General features: G+C 36.9%; 1 protein-coding gene across 9 annotated transcripts in view; it reads left to right on the top strand.

Annotated features, from left to right (window-relative positions):
* Window positions 1–13,962, top strand: part of CEP63 (centrosomal protein 63) — a 77,449-nt gene that overhangs the window by 24,448 nt on the left and 39,039 nt on the right. For 6 of the 9 annotated variants that reach the window (XM_065942197.1, XM_065942196.1, XM_065942200.1 and 3 more), the window contains 3 exons: window positions 2,710–2,805; window positions 3,637–3,759; window positions 9,028–9,141. In XM_065942197.1, coding sequence (XP_065798269.1) covers window positions 2,710–2,805; window positions 3,637–3,759; window positions 9,028–9,141 — 333 coding nt within the window. Of the gene's footprint in view, window positions 1–2,656; window positions 2,806–3,636; window positions 3,760–9,027; window positions 9,142–13,962 lie in introns of all 9 variants that reach the window. The other 3 variants (XM_065942199.1, XM_065942191.1, XM_065942193.1) reach the window with 3 other exon arrangements.

Below are 13,962 nucleotides of genomic sequence, written 5' to 3'. Positions count from 1 at the left end.
ACTTAAAAAGAAATTGATGGGATTGAGCAGATGGGCTCCTTTGTAAGGATTTGAAGATTACAAGTTTGGGCATGGAGACGTAAAAGATATTTAGAAATGTAGCTGTCAATGATTTGCTGCTTCATTGATTGGGTTGCTGGAAGTTGATTAAGTTTCTAGAGGTAAAGTGCATTCAGAAAACTAAGATCATGGCATCTGGTCCTATCACCTCATGGGAAATAGATGGGGAGACAGTGGAAACAGTGTCAGACTTTATTTTGGGGGGGGCTCCAAAAAATCACTGCAGATGGTGACTGCAGCCATGAAATTAAAAGACGCTTACTCCTTGGAAGGAAAGTTATGACCAACCTAGACAGCATATTAAAAAGCAGAGACATTACTTTGCCAACAAAGTTCTGTCTGGTCAAGGCTATGGTTTTTCCAGTGGTCATGTATGGATGTGAAAGTTGGACTGTGAAGAAAGCTGAGCACTGAAAAATTGATGCTTTTGAACTGCGGTTTTGGAGAAGACTCTTGAGAGTTCCTTGGACTGCAAGGAATTCCAACCAGTCCATCCTGAAGGAGATTAGTCCTGGGTGTTCATTGGACGGACTGATGCTGAAGCTGAAATTACAATACTTTGGCCACCTCATGCGAAGAGTTGACTCATTGGAAAAGACCCTGATGCTGGGAGGGATTGGGGGCAGGAGGAGAAGGGGACAACAGAGGATGAGATGGCTGGATGGCTTCACCGACTCGATGGGCATGAGGTTGATTAAACTCTGGGAGTTGGTGATGGACAGGAAGGCTTGGCGTGCTGCGATTCATGGGGTCGCAAGAGTTGGACATGACTGAGCGACTGAACTGAACTGAATGATAAGAATCTGTTCCATAGAGTTGATCTGTGAAATTGTAATTTCACTGTTATTGGTAGTAATATATTTATTAATCTACTTGAACAGCATATGATAGAAGAACTAGCATATAGGCCTTTTAAATTTTTGTCATTTTTATTTGTTTGTAAGTTTCAGGCCTAGGAGCAGTTAGCCCCATGGTATAAACGAGTGCTACTCAAATGACAGGTTCACGGTAAGGTAACGCTTGCATCAGAATGTAAATCAGTGCATTGCATCCTTCACATCACAGAAAGTTTTGCTGTATAAAAATGTCAGTTGCACCAAACAGTGTTTTTTGTAACATAATTGATTTACATTCTACTTCAAGGTTCTTACCTCATGTTGGATTATTGTTGTGACCAGGTCCAGCCCATCTGCAGCTCATACTTGGAGGAGTACTAGTATAAACAACTCATTTCATAAGTGAATGCTTTATATGTTTTCTGATTACACTGTTTGAATTGGATTGGTTTTAATGGACCCTGCTGCTGCTGTTGCCTTCTAACGCCCTACAGAGCAGGTAGACCTAATGAAACAAGTAAGGAAAGATTTGGAGTCCTGGCTGTGCATTTTTTCACCTGAATGGCCTTGGACAAATAATTTAACGTCTCTGAACCTGTTTCATCCTGTGCAAAATGAGGATATAGTTCCTATGTTCCCATGTTGTGAAGATTGAGTTACGGTTTAAGAAACCACTTTAAAAACTCTAAACTGTAGTTAAAATGATACCATCCATACTGACAGTTTTCAAAATTTGGCCTCCTTTTCTCTGCCTAATGCCTATTGCTGAGAGTGAGGGAGTTGTCTGTACTAGTAATAAATATACTTTCTTTAAGAAATTTAAATATTGTTGCTTGACTATTATGAACCAGACCCTGGTAAATAAATAAAATTTAACAATTGTTTCTTCACATTTTATACTAATGCTAGACTCTTATAATAAATGAAAAGAAAAATAGTTCTATAAGGCTCATAAGAAAAAACAATGATCATCTATCTGCCCTATTTCTCTGAACCTAAGATTCTTGCATCTGTAAGACAGTTCTTTTGGTATCTTTAACTCCTTTTTTTTTTTTTTTTTTTTGACATTCTCCTTATTTCTAAATAACATTTTATGGTGTATTCTTAAGTTTTAGTCTTAGCTATTTATCTAATAGGGCTTCCCAGGTGGCTCAGTGGTAAAGAATCCACCTGCTAATGTGGGAGATACAGGTTTAATACCTGAGTGGAGAAGATCCCCTGCATTAGGAAATGGCAGCCCACTCCAGTATTCTTGCCTGGAGAACCCCATGCACAGAGGAGCTTGATGGGCTATAGTCCATAGAGTCACAGAGAGTCAGACTTGACTGAAGGACTTTTAGCACAATACTAAATTTGTGGGTAAATCTAAATGAATATTGACTGTATATAGCAAGAGCTTTCAGCTTCCTGGTGTCTTTCGATCTAATGTTAGTATTCTGTGCTTTGCTTTAAAGAATTTATTCTTGAACTCGAATAGATTTTTGTTCAATATTTTTAGATTCCAAGGTTCTTGTAATTTGTTAATTTTTTGTGAGGGTTTTTTTTTTTTTTTTCTGGTAAAAAAGGTTAGGAAGAATAAATGAGATAGAGTAAATTTTCATCTAAACCTAGAAATTCTAGAACAATTGCTTATTTTCTATTTTTTTGGGAAGTGTTATAAATTATTAAATAATTAGGTATTGACTTCCTGAGAAGTTGTATAGTTGAGAATGTGTCTTTACAGATAAGTACAAAGGTTATTTTCTGTTTTTATGTTTCAGGGTAATTGTTTCAATGCTAATAATGAAAAATACTGCCACCTCTCTGCTTTTAGATTGGAATGTTGCGTCAGCAGGTAGAAAAACATGAAAAAGTCAAGCAAGAGATGGCCATGGAGTATAAGCAAGAGTTAAAGAAACTACATGAAGAAGTAAGATTTTAATTGTATTATATATTGTATAATTCTGTCTCTTCAACCTTGAGAATTTTGTTAATGAGCTGGTTTCTACTTTATAAAGTAGATGTATATATTCCATGGAAGATATTGGGGTAGAAATCTTTCTCTGTTCTTAAACCCAGAATCTTGTCTTTTATATGTTTGATATTACCTACAACAATGATTCTAAAATATTCTTGGTTGAGTATCTGAAAGAAACTATTTTTGTATAATACCATGAAATGCTAATACCAAAAGCTTATGTTAAATGTTTTAATTTTTGAGTTGAGTCAGTTACTAGATTTTAAGTAATAGAAGATTCAAAGGTTGCAGAACCATTTTGGGATGGATTAGAAAGGTAAGAAAATTCTACCAGTTAACTGAATTGTATTCTTCAGATTGGCAAAAAAATACTTTTTATTTAATTCCGAAGCATTCCTCTCCTGCATAGTGAATATCAGTGTTCCACTGGGGAATGGTTCAAGAACCACAGGCCCGGAGGAAAGAAAGAGTGTTTATTTGCTGCTTTTATTGTGAGGATGGGTTGTGGGGCCCCTCAGTGCAGGGCTATTGTATATTATATTAAAAAATAAGACCTTTGTTTTAGTTATTTATTAAACTTTTCTCTTTATTTTTTCTTTGACTCTTTTTTTTTCCTGGTGTTTACTTTTTGTATGTAGTTTTGAGTTTTGTATTTTATCTAACATGCTGTCTATTTTCAGGGATGCTAGTTAGCTCTACTTGTGCTTTTATAATGCCAGTTTGTTTTACCAGCACTGTTTACACATTCTTAAATTTTAAGTCTAGAAATAACTGTGTCTACAGTTAGGCAGACTGAAGAGAAGCTATGAAAAGCTACAGAAAAAACATGTAAGAGACTTCAGAGGAAATGCCAAAAATCACAGGGAAGATCGGTCTGAAATTGAGAGGTTAACTGGAAAAATAGAGGTATGTTCATAGTACTGATTGGCTTGTAGTGATTGTCAGCCTTCATTGTAGGAAAACTGTTTCTAATAGTGCTGTTTCATGAAGCCAATTTTCTCTCACCGGCAGGACTACCACTGAGCTATTTCAGAGGTGGGAGGGTGTCCTGTCATCATCTGGTTCCCTGTCGTTACTAGCTATCAGTAGTTCTCAAGAGGGTGGTGCCATCCTTTGAGGACATTGGAAATATTTGAGACATTGTTTTGGTTGTCAGAATGACTGGGAGTGAAACTGGTTCCTGGCACAGGAACCAGGGACACTAAACATGACTGGGCCTATTCCGCACAGGAAAGACCTATTGTACCCCAAATACCAATTCCAAGGAACATTGATACCAGTTACTGGCTGTCCTCTGTGAGTATTGTCTTTGTTTTATTTATCACCTAACAGAGTAGGGGCTTAGTAAGTGTTGAAGGTGTGTGGCTTTTTTGTACACAGTACTTTGCATATCAGATTATTTATTCTTAGTTCCCATTTAGATATGATAAGTCACTTGCCTCCCTCTTTGCTGACTAAGTTTTTGTTAAGTTTGAGTAACTCCATGATTATTGTATATCCTGGTTCCCAGAGGAGTTAAGGAAGTTGAGACTTAACACCACCAAGAACAGCATGGGGCTGTCACTTTTCCCCCCTTGAATCCACCACTCCTCTGTCTATGCTCTTGGTTCTCAAGTGTACCTAAGTGTTAACCAGGGTCCTCTTTAGTCTCCCAGAGATTCTGATCCAGTAGTATGGCATGTGAGCTAGGACTCTGCACTTTATCTAGCTTCCCCAGCTGATGTTAATTTGAGAAACATTGTTCAACATCTTTGTATGATTACTTAGAATGTTTCTACTCAGAGTGACCTGTCACCCACTAAGACTGTTATATTATTACTACCTAGAATTTTAATTTCTACTTTTAATATTTTTTTACATCTCAATATTTTTCTATGTTTGAAGAGCTTAGAATCAGATTTTGCTTTCTCTCCAGCCTTCTTCACTGGTACCTGGGTTTTTGCATAAAACCCCTCATGTTCTTATTCCCCATTACCATTTCCAGACCATTCTGTTTTCTTTGTACCTGAGAGTCTCCATCTTTGATTTTCATGTCATCAGCATATACCACCATCCCTGGTGGCTCAGTGGTAAAGAATCTGCCAATCAACATAGGAGACTCACGTTCCTTCCCTGGGTTGGAGATGGAAATGGCAATCCATTCCAGTATTCTTGCCTGGGAAATCCCGTGGACAGAGGAGACTGGCAGGCTGCAGTCCATGGGATCTCAAGAGTCAGACACAACTTAGTGACTAAACAACAATGTACACACAGGCAAAATTACTCATCTTCTGATCCCTGATTACTTCCCCGGTTGATTGTCATTCTCTCCAACATTGCTCTTACCATAATTCTTGAGGATTTTGGTATCCGCAAGGATGATCCTTATAATACTATGGTCTTTGGTTCATTGTTGTTCTTTTCCTCCAGGGATATTTTGATTCCCTTTCTGTCTCTTTTCCCTTTTCCCAATGCAATTCCTTAGGTGTTGTCACTAGCAATACTTGCAACCCTCCAAGGATCACAGTTTTAAGCATCTCGTTCTTTCTGACTACCATCCCCCTATTTTCGGCTTGCTCCCTCTTATTCCCAATGCTTGATAATCATCTGATTCCCCATTCCTTAAAGTGTTTGGATCTGGCCACTTGTCACTGCTCCATACCTGCCTCATGTCTGCACCTACCACTTCTTACCCAGCTTCTATCCCATGGTTACGCTCCTTATATTCCCCTTCCATTCCTGCGTCCTCTCTTTGTTGTTGTTCAGTGGCTCAGTTGTGTCTGATGCACTTTGTGACCCCATGCACTGCAGGGCTTTCCTGTCCTTCACCATCTCCTGGAGTTTGGTCAAACTCATGTCCATTGAGTCAGTGATACCATCCAACCATCTCATCCTCTGTTGCCCCCTTCTCCTGTCCTCAGTCCTTCCCAGCATCAGGGTCTTTTCCAGTGAATCTGTTCCATCAGGTGGCCAAAGTATTGGAGCTTCAGCTTCAGCATCAGTCCAACGAATATTCAGGGTTCATTTCCTTTAGGATTGACTGGTTTGATCTCCTTGCTGTCCAGGAGACTCTCAAGAGTCTTCTCCAGCACCACAGTTCAAAAGCATCAATTCTTCAGCACTCAACCTTCTTTATGGTTCAGCTCTCACATCCGTACACGACTACTATGGAAACCAGAGCTTTGACTGTACGGACCTTTGTTGGCAAAGAAATGTCTCTGCTTTTTAATATGCTGTCTAGGTTTGTCATAGCTTAGTTAGTCGCTTCATTTCAGTCACATCTGACTCTGTGACCCCATTGACTGTGGTCCACCAGGCTCCTCCTTTAACTTTCATGAAAACCAGCTTTCTCCCCACTGTCTTACCTGTCATTTGTGGCAGATCATGGCTGGAGAAAAATACGATCTTGCTGACTAGCCTCATTTTCAGTTTGTGTTCACTTACCTCAGATGGGTCCTCATGGTGTCCAGAATCATATTTCTCCTCACTCCCCCCTTATTTTTCCATAATGACTGTTTCATACTTTCTCTTTTCTTGAATTTTTAACACTTTGCCCCACATCCTCACTTCTGGGTGATGACCTTTATATTTCATTGAGAAAACTGAAGCAATGAAAAGATAATTTTCACCGCTTCCAACCTTTCTGCCTTCCTATTTGCAACTGTTTCCATATACTTTGCCTTCCTACTGAAGGATCTGTCCATGCTCTCCCTGTTCCCTTTCCACGACACCACTCCAGAAATGCCCCTCTATTCTGCATCCTCAGGTTTTTCTTCCCTACTGGATATTTTCCACCAACATGCAAATTTCCCCCCTCTTAAATATCCTTTGTTGACCTCTATTTTTGTCCTTTGGATACTGTCTCATTTTTCTCCTTCATTTTACAAAAAATGAAGTTGTTTAACGAAAGTCGTTTAACTAAATGACTTTAGGTACCTATATTTGTCTCTAGTTCCTTTCCTTCCATTTTTCTTACACTCACTCAGTAAGGCTTTCTCTCCTCTGCAGAAGCTATTGGCATGGAGTTCACCAGTGAATGCGCATTACTGAAGCCCGTGTCTACTCTCTCCTTCCATATCCTGTCTGCAGCACTGGACTCAGCTGGTTTGGCTTGGAGAACAATTGTAGTTTCCCGGGTTTTCTCCTATGGTGTTTGCCACTCCTTCTCAGTTATTTTTTCTCCCCAACCTTTTGGCATTGAAACACGCTGCAACTGTGCTGTACCTCTTCTTTTTTCTGTCGAGGCCACTCCCTTGGTGATACCATTCAGTCTCATAGTTTTAAGCACTGTGTATATGTTGATAATTCCTATATTCCTATATCTAGTCTTGACTTTTGGCTACAGAATAATTTCCAACTTCTCATTTCACATCTCCACACGGTATCTAAAGCTCTCTCAAACTTGACCTGTTTAAAATAAAGGCCCTGACATTTTTCTTCCTCATCTTCCAGCACCATTTCTGTTTTAGTTAATGTAATTCCATTCCTCAGATTGCTGAAGCCTAAAAACCTTGGAGTCACCCATGATTTCTCTTTTCTCAGTACAACAGTTAGAAGGATTCTGTTTAGTTTAAGTTAAATCATGTTCTCTCCTGTATGTAAATTTACAGTAGTTTCTCCTAAAAGACAGTTATCATAATGACCTACAGAGTCTCACTGCCTATTAACTCTGACCTTTCCCTTCCTTTTTTCCCCTTTTACTCACTCCCCCTCCCCCCCAGCCACACTAACCTTCTTGCTCATCCTTGAACATGCCAAGATGCTTCCACGTCAAGGCCTTGTACTTCCCAGAATAGTATAGCTTCATCTCCATCTTCCTGGTGTTTACTTTCATGTTACTCAATCTAACCACTCCTTTTGCAAACTGCAGCCACCAACTCTGAGTACTCCACGCTCGATTTTCCCCAAAATGGGTACAGTTGGCTCTCTGTATCTATGGGTTCTGCATCTATGGATTTAACCAACTGTGGATCCAAAATATTCTGGGAAAAGCAAATTCCAGAAAGTTCCAAAAAGCAGACCTTGAATTTGTTTTGCACAAGCATTTACATTGTATTTATAGTTATTTACACAGCGTTTAGATTGTATTAGGCATTATAAGTAATCTAGAAATGATTTCAAGCCTGTGGGAGGATGCACATTAGTTACATGTGAATAACATACCATTTCTTATAAGGGATGTGATCATCTGTGGATTTAGTAACGACAGAGGTCTGGAACCAGTCTTCCACGGATACTGATGGATGTCTGTATCTAATTACTGTACAGTAATGTGTTGCCTGTCTCCCTCCAATTGAGTAGGGCTAGAATTTTTGTTTGTTTTGTTAAATATTGTATCCCTAGCACTAGAACAGTACCTGGAATATATATGGTAGAAACAATGAGTAAGTGAATATCAGCTGGCGAACAGTAATTACCTTAAGCTAGCATGCTTCTGGGGTTGAGACTCTTGGAGGATAGTGATAGAAAGACTGAGTTTCCATTCCCTTTAATTTGCCTCGTTTTCATGAATATTGGGCTCATTTTCTTGATCGTGCAACTTGAAGTTATTATTGATCCATCATTAATTTTGAACTCTTTGGCTTTGGGTTATAGATATCTGTTAAAATTTAATACAGACAGTTTTTGTTATTCATGTCTTTATAATTCTGTTGAGATAATAAAAATTTGGATATTAAAGGATACTGTGTTAACTGAATCTGTCTGGTTCCTGAATTTTAGATTCTGATGAGAATTGGACTCCCCAGGGATTTATCTGAACATTTCTTTGAATCTGTTCAGTTCCTGGGTTTGGATACCAAGAATTTGGGTAGTGAGTGATAAGTATAATCATATTTTGAAATTTTCATTATCTTAACATCAGTTTTCTGAAAAATCACTAAGAAATTATAACAACCCTTAGGTGGCAGCAGATCTTTGCAAATCATCTTGAATCCAGTGTTTAGTATCTGTGTTTCGTACTCTTCACCATTAGTGTGTTAAATTTAGGAAGACAGATATCCAGACGCACAGTATGTAAGGAATTTAGTGTTACTCTACAGTTCTATTAGTTAAGTGAGTAATGGGGCTCCTGCTGTGGAGAAAGGTGCATGTGTACCCAGGGACCTGGGGAAAAATTAAAGTAAAAGTGAATCTGGAAGGTGGTGACAGCAAGGGGAAGCACTTAGAAGTTAAGTACCTTAATTGCCTCTTTAGGAATTTCGTCAGAAATCACTGGACTGGGAGAAGCAGCGCTTGATTTATCAGCAACAGGTGTCTTCTCTGGAGGCACAAAGAAAGGCTCTAGCTGAACAATCAGAGATAATTCAGGTAAGTTTAAGACATTTTTGGAATAATGAGAGCAGAGAGGTTTTGATTAAATTTGAACCAGCTTAAAAAATGCAGTGCCGTGTGCTCAGCGTGCTCATTCCCATCCTCACGCCCACGCTCCTTTGCTTGATGCTTTCCTGCACTGGTTCCTCCCTCCCTCACTCGGGCTCTTGTTCTCTCAGTCTGTCACTGACTTGCATTCTCCGGCTCACTCCACACTTTGATTTCACTCTCCCTTCCTTTCTCTTTCTGCCTCTGCTCTCTGTCTCCTTTTCCATTTCTTTCTGGCTCTGACTTACTTATTCTGGCTCTTTCTGGCTCTTGCCTTGGCCCCACTTCTGTCTGTGTCTTGTTCCATCTCTGATAGTTGGGGGTGCCTTAGCTGAGGTCCTCAGCCAGGGATCTTCGGCCAGTCTGCCTGTTTGAACACAAATGCTCAAAGATTCATACTAACAAAAGGCAGTATCTTTGTGGTAACAGAAACACTTTTTATAACATGACTAGAAACTTTTTTAATGAAGAACTGATGGCTTAAGCAAAACAAAAAATTAGCTACCTAATTTAGGAATTTTCTTCTTGGAACATATTTAGTTTGTTTGCTTTTTCAATTAAAAACCAAGAACAAAAGGGAAGTGAACATAGAGGGTAATGAATATTTATGACCATGGGGTTACAGAGAGTCAGATATGACTTAGTGACTGAACAACAATAGCAATGTGCTAGACACTGTCTCAATGCTTCTTCTAAATGTAGCGATCTAGAATATGTAATTATATGTTGTCTGTTTAGTATCACGATAATTTGTCAAGGTTGGTAGAAATCTCAGTTTTATAGAAGAGGGAATTACCAGAGAAATTAAGAAGAGCTAGAGGGACGCCTTAAAAAAGGTAAAAAAACAATCTGCGTTATTTACTGCTCTAAATCTTGGTAATATATTGACTTTTAATCATCTACCCTGAAATATCAGTGGGCTAATAAACTACCATGAATGGCTCTGCTGTTAGTGACTCCACTCAGAATGGTACAAGGGGCCCACAGCAATCTAAAGGATCAAAATTATTTACTAGGCTGCAGCAAGCTATGCAGCCAGAGTGGGCCAATAAAATTATGAAAGTGTAGACCAGAGTTTTTTTATTTTTACCTGAATGCTAAAGCACTGTACAGACATAAGTAGCTATAAGATATTATAGGCTTCAGATTGGCAAAAAAGAAAATTGAGTCCTAGTTTTTAAGTTCTCAATTATTCTTCTATGTAATATGCTTATTGTTGATCATAGATCCTTTTTTTTAATTTGCTATTGTGATTACTCAACACAACTAAAGCTTCATTGTTAGAAAAAATGAGATTTTTATTTACCATAATTCAGCTAGAGGTAGAATAAGAAGCCTTTAAAAAGCCAACATTTGTTTTCTGTATTTGAACTCTTCTGGTGGTTTGTTTAAACTAAAACTGCTCTGATTAAGAAAAAACTGTTGCTTTTATTTCTTTCTCCCTTAGCAGTACTCTCTGGTCCTCATTTTAAAAAAAAGTTTTAAAAATAAATTTCTATATACCCATTACCCAGCATTAATAGTTATCATTTTGCCAATCTTAAAAAATGGTGGCAAAAAATATTAAAATGTATAATCTTAACCATTTTAAAGAGTACAGTACAGTATTAACTATATGTCCATTTTTGTGTAACAAATCTCTAAAACGTTTTCAGCTTACAAGAGTAAGACTCTATATTCATTGAACAGCAACTCATTTTGCCAATTTTATTTCATTCTTTTCTACTTTTTACTTTTGGCTGAAATATTACAAAGCAAATCATAGATATTATCTTATTTCCTAGCAGGTTAGGACTTAAAAAAATTAAACATACCACTGTCATGTTAACAGACTAAAAAATTTCTTAAATAATTTAATATCTAATCTTTTCAAATTTCCTGTTGTGTGAAATAATGTTTTGAATTCCACTTAAGGTTGAAACATTGTATTTTGTTGATAAGTGAATCACCATTGAACAATAAGGGTAGAAAGCTTTGTAGATTGATAAATGGACATCAATAGCCAAATGCATGCTAAGTCGCTTTAGTCGTGTCTGACTCATTACGACCCTATGGACTCTAGCCCACCAGTCTGCTCAGCCCATGGGATTCTCCAGGCAAGAATACTGGAGTGGGTTGCCATGTCCTTCTCCAGGGGATCTTCCTGACCTAGGGACTGAACCTGTGTTTCTAATGTCTCCTGTGTTGGCAAGCAGGATCTTTACCACTAGCACCACCTGGGAAGCCCTCAACAGCCACACTTACCCCCAAATTAAAAAAAAAAATTTTTTTTTTGATAAAAATTTTTTTCTTTTAAATTTTTTAACATATAAAAGTGGAGTTCAGGGAATTCTCTGACAGTCCAGTGATTAGGACTCAGTGTTTTCACTGCTGTGGGCCTGGGTTCAACCCTGGTTCGATAACTAAGATCCCACAAGCTGCATGGTGAAAAAAGAAAAAGTGGAGTTCCGAATAACCTTTCACCCTTTGAGTCATATATTTGCTTGAGTATTTTTCTTTTGGTCAGCTATTAAAATGACATAGTACATGTTCATTTTAGAAAACTGAGAAGATGAGAATTAAATAAATTAACTCATAGTTCCATCCTTTAGAGATTTACCATGATTAGCATTTGCATGTAAATTTCTTCTGACTTTTTCTGTGCTTGTATGCAGTGTATATTGCATTCATGTACATTTGGTAGGAAAAACACTATATACGTGTGTATGGCAATGGAGAAATAGTTGCGAACTTAAAAAATTACTGTAAATAGCAAAAGTTGATAATTGTTGAAGCTAAGTGATGAATGTTTAAGGGTTCATCATCTTATTTTTTCCCTATTTATATACATTTGAAATTTTCCATGACACATAATGTAAAAATGTAAATTATGTGCTTACAATGTGATAGGCAGTATGCTAAGCATTTTACAATACAATATTTTATTTGCTTTTCACCAGTTAAAAATTTTCCCCTTTAAATAAGACATGTCAGGAAATATGAGTCATAATGATTGTATAGAAGTTTAGTCTACCATTAAATGCCTTAATTCATGTAACCAATATTTTTTTGTAGGATTTTTAGGTTTTTATTTTTTTTTCACTCTTAAGTAGAGCTTGGGTAAACATCCTTATTTAAATATTTAGGCATTTATGTCCATTTATTTTCTTAGGAAATGGCCCTAGAAATAAGATTACTGCATCAAAGTAGTCATACATTCTTAAAGATTCTAATGCGTATTGTCAATCTTCAAAGATGTACTGACGCACACTTTCACCAGCAGTGTTTGAGAATATCTGTTTCCTCACACTTTCTCATTATTGAACACTATTATTTATTTAAATATTTCTTTTAATTTCCCCTACATTTAGGCTTGTCTTTGCCAATCTGATAGGTGGGAAAAAATGGTATCTGATTATTTGCTTTAATTTGCATCTTTAATTATGAATGAGACTGAGCATTTTTTATCTACCTATGACTTTCCACTCTTTTGCAAATTATTTCCGTCCCTTGCTTTTAAAGAATATTTATATTATACTATGAAAGAGCTCTTAGTATATACATTGACTATATTAACTCTCTGCTGTTTTATTGCAGTTGTGTGTGTTTTCCCAGTTTACCTTAATTCCCAGTTTACCTAAAATTTACCTTAATTTTACCTTAATTACTTTAATTTTTATGGAAATACAGTTGTTTTACAGACAATTTTTAGAATGGCTTAATTCTATTAATTTTTTCTTTAAGGTTTTTATCTTTGTTGTCATACCATAAAGACTTACATAAGCCAAGATTTCTTCTAATGCTTTATAACTTCTTAATATATTTGATCTGAAAATTCTTTTGGTACAAGGAATTTGATAGGGATCTATATTTTTTTCCAAATGATTATCCACATAATTTGTTGTCTGTTACATTTTGAAAACTTTGCAGAATGGTTCTAAAATTCATGTGGAAGGATAAATGAATGGTACTAGGCAACATTTTTTATAAGGGTGATGTTTGTGCTATCAAATATTAAAATATATTAAATTTGAAAGTACAGTTGTTAAACAGTTGTAAGTACTTTATTAGATGCAAAGACAGAATGATGGTTGTATAAGCATAGGAAAACATCAGAATAGTCACTGAAACATAAGATCATTTCTGTGTAGAGGGCAAATAATCACTTGCTACTTTCCCTCCTGCCCAAATAATACAGTGAGTGAAAAGGAATCATTCAGGGAAGTCTTAGAGAACATTAAGAACATTTGAAAAAAATTAAAATTTTAAGCCAGCTCAGAATGTAAAATACTTAGCTTATACATGGTATGTGAGAAAAGTAAAGCCTGCATTGTATATGTTTTCCTTTTGAAGTATTTATATGGGCTATATGATATTATTCAGGTTTGAATATATATTATATTTCTAAAGGCATATTTTCCTTATGAAAGAAAGATGATCCTAACACAAATGTTAATCTGTTGTCTTGGTAGAATTATCATATACTTAATTGAATTGGCTCAGATTTACTGTTTAAAAGTTTATGATGACAGAGACACAGTAGTGATAAGGCCTTACTGGGAGCTATACCACTGATGGGCTGTCTTTTCAAGATGTTTCTTTAGTGGAAATACTCCAGAGCTGTTGTCTGCACTGACGTGTTTGGAGTTCACTCTAATGGAAAGCGTGGTAAAAATTGATGCCTACAGTGGCATAACTTCATGTTGGGGTTCTTTGGAAAATTAAAAAAAGAATACTTGTTGCTTTGTATCATATTCTTCTCAGTAATCTCACTATGTGGAAAAGTTATTT

Source organism: Muntiacus reevesi, chromosome 8 (assembly GCF_963930625.1).
Source record: "Muntiacus reevesi chromosome 8, mMunRee1.1, whole genome shotgun sequence".
In the NCBI taxonomy this organism is placed as follows: Eukaryota; Metazoa; Chordata; class Mammalia; order Artiodactyla; family Cervidae; genus Muntiacus; species Muntiacus reevesi.
Note: the sequence above shows the minus strand (reverse complement) of the source record. Positions and strands in the feature narration are given on the sequence as shown.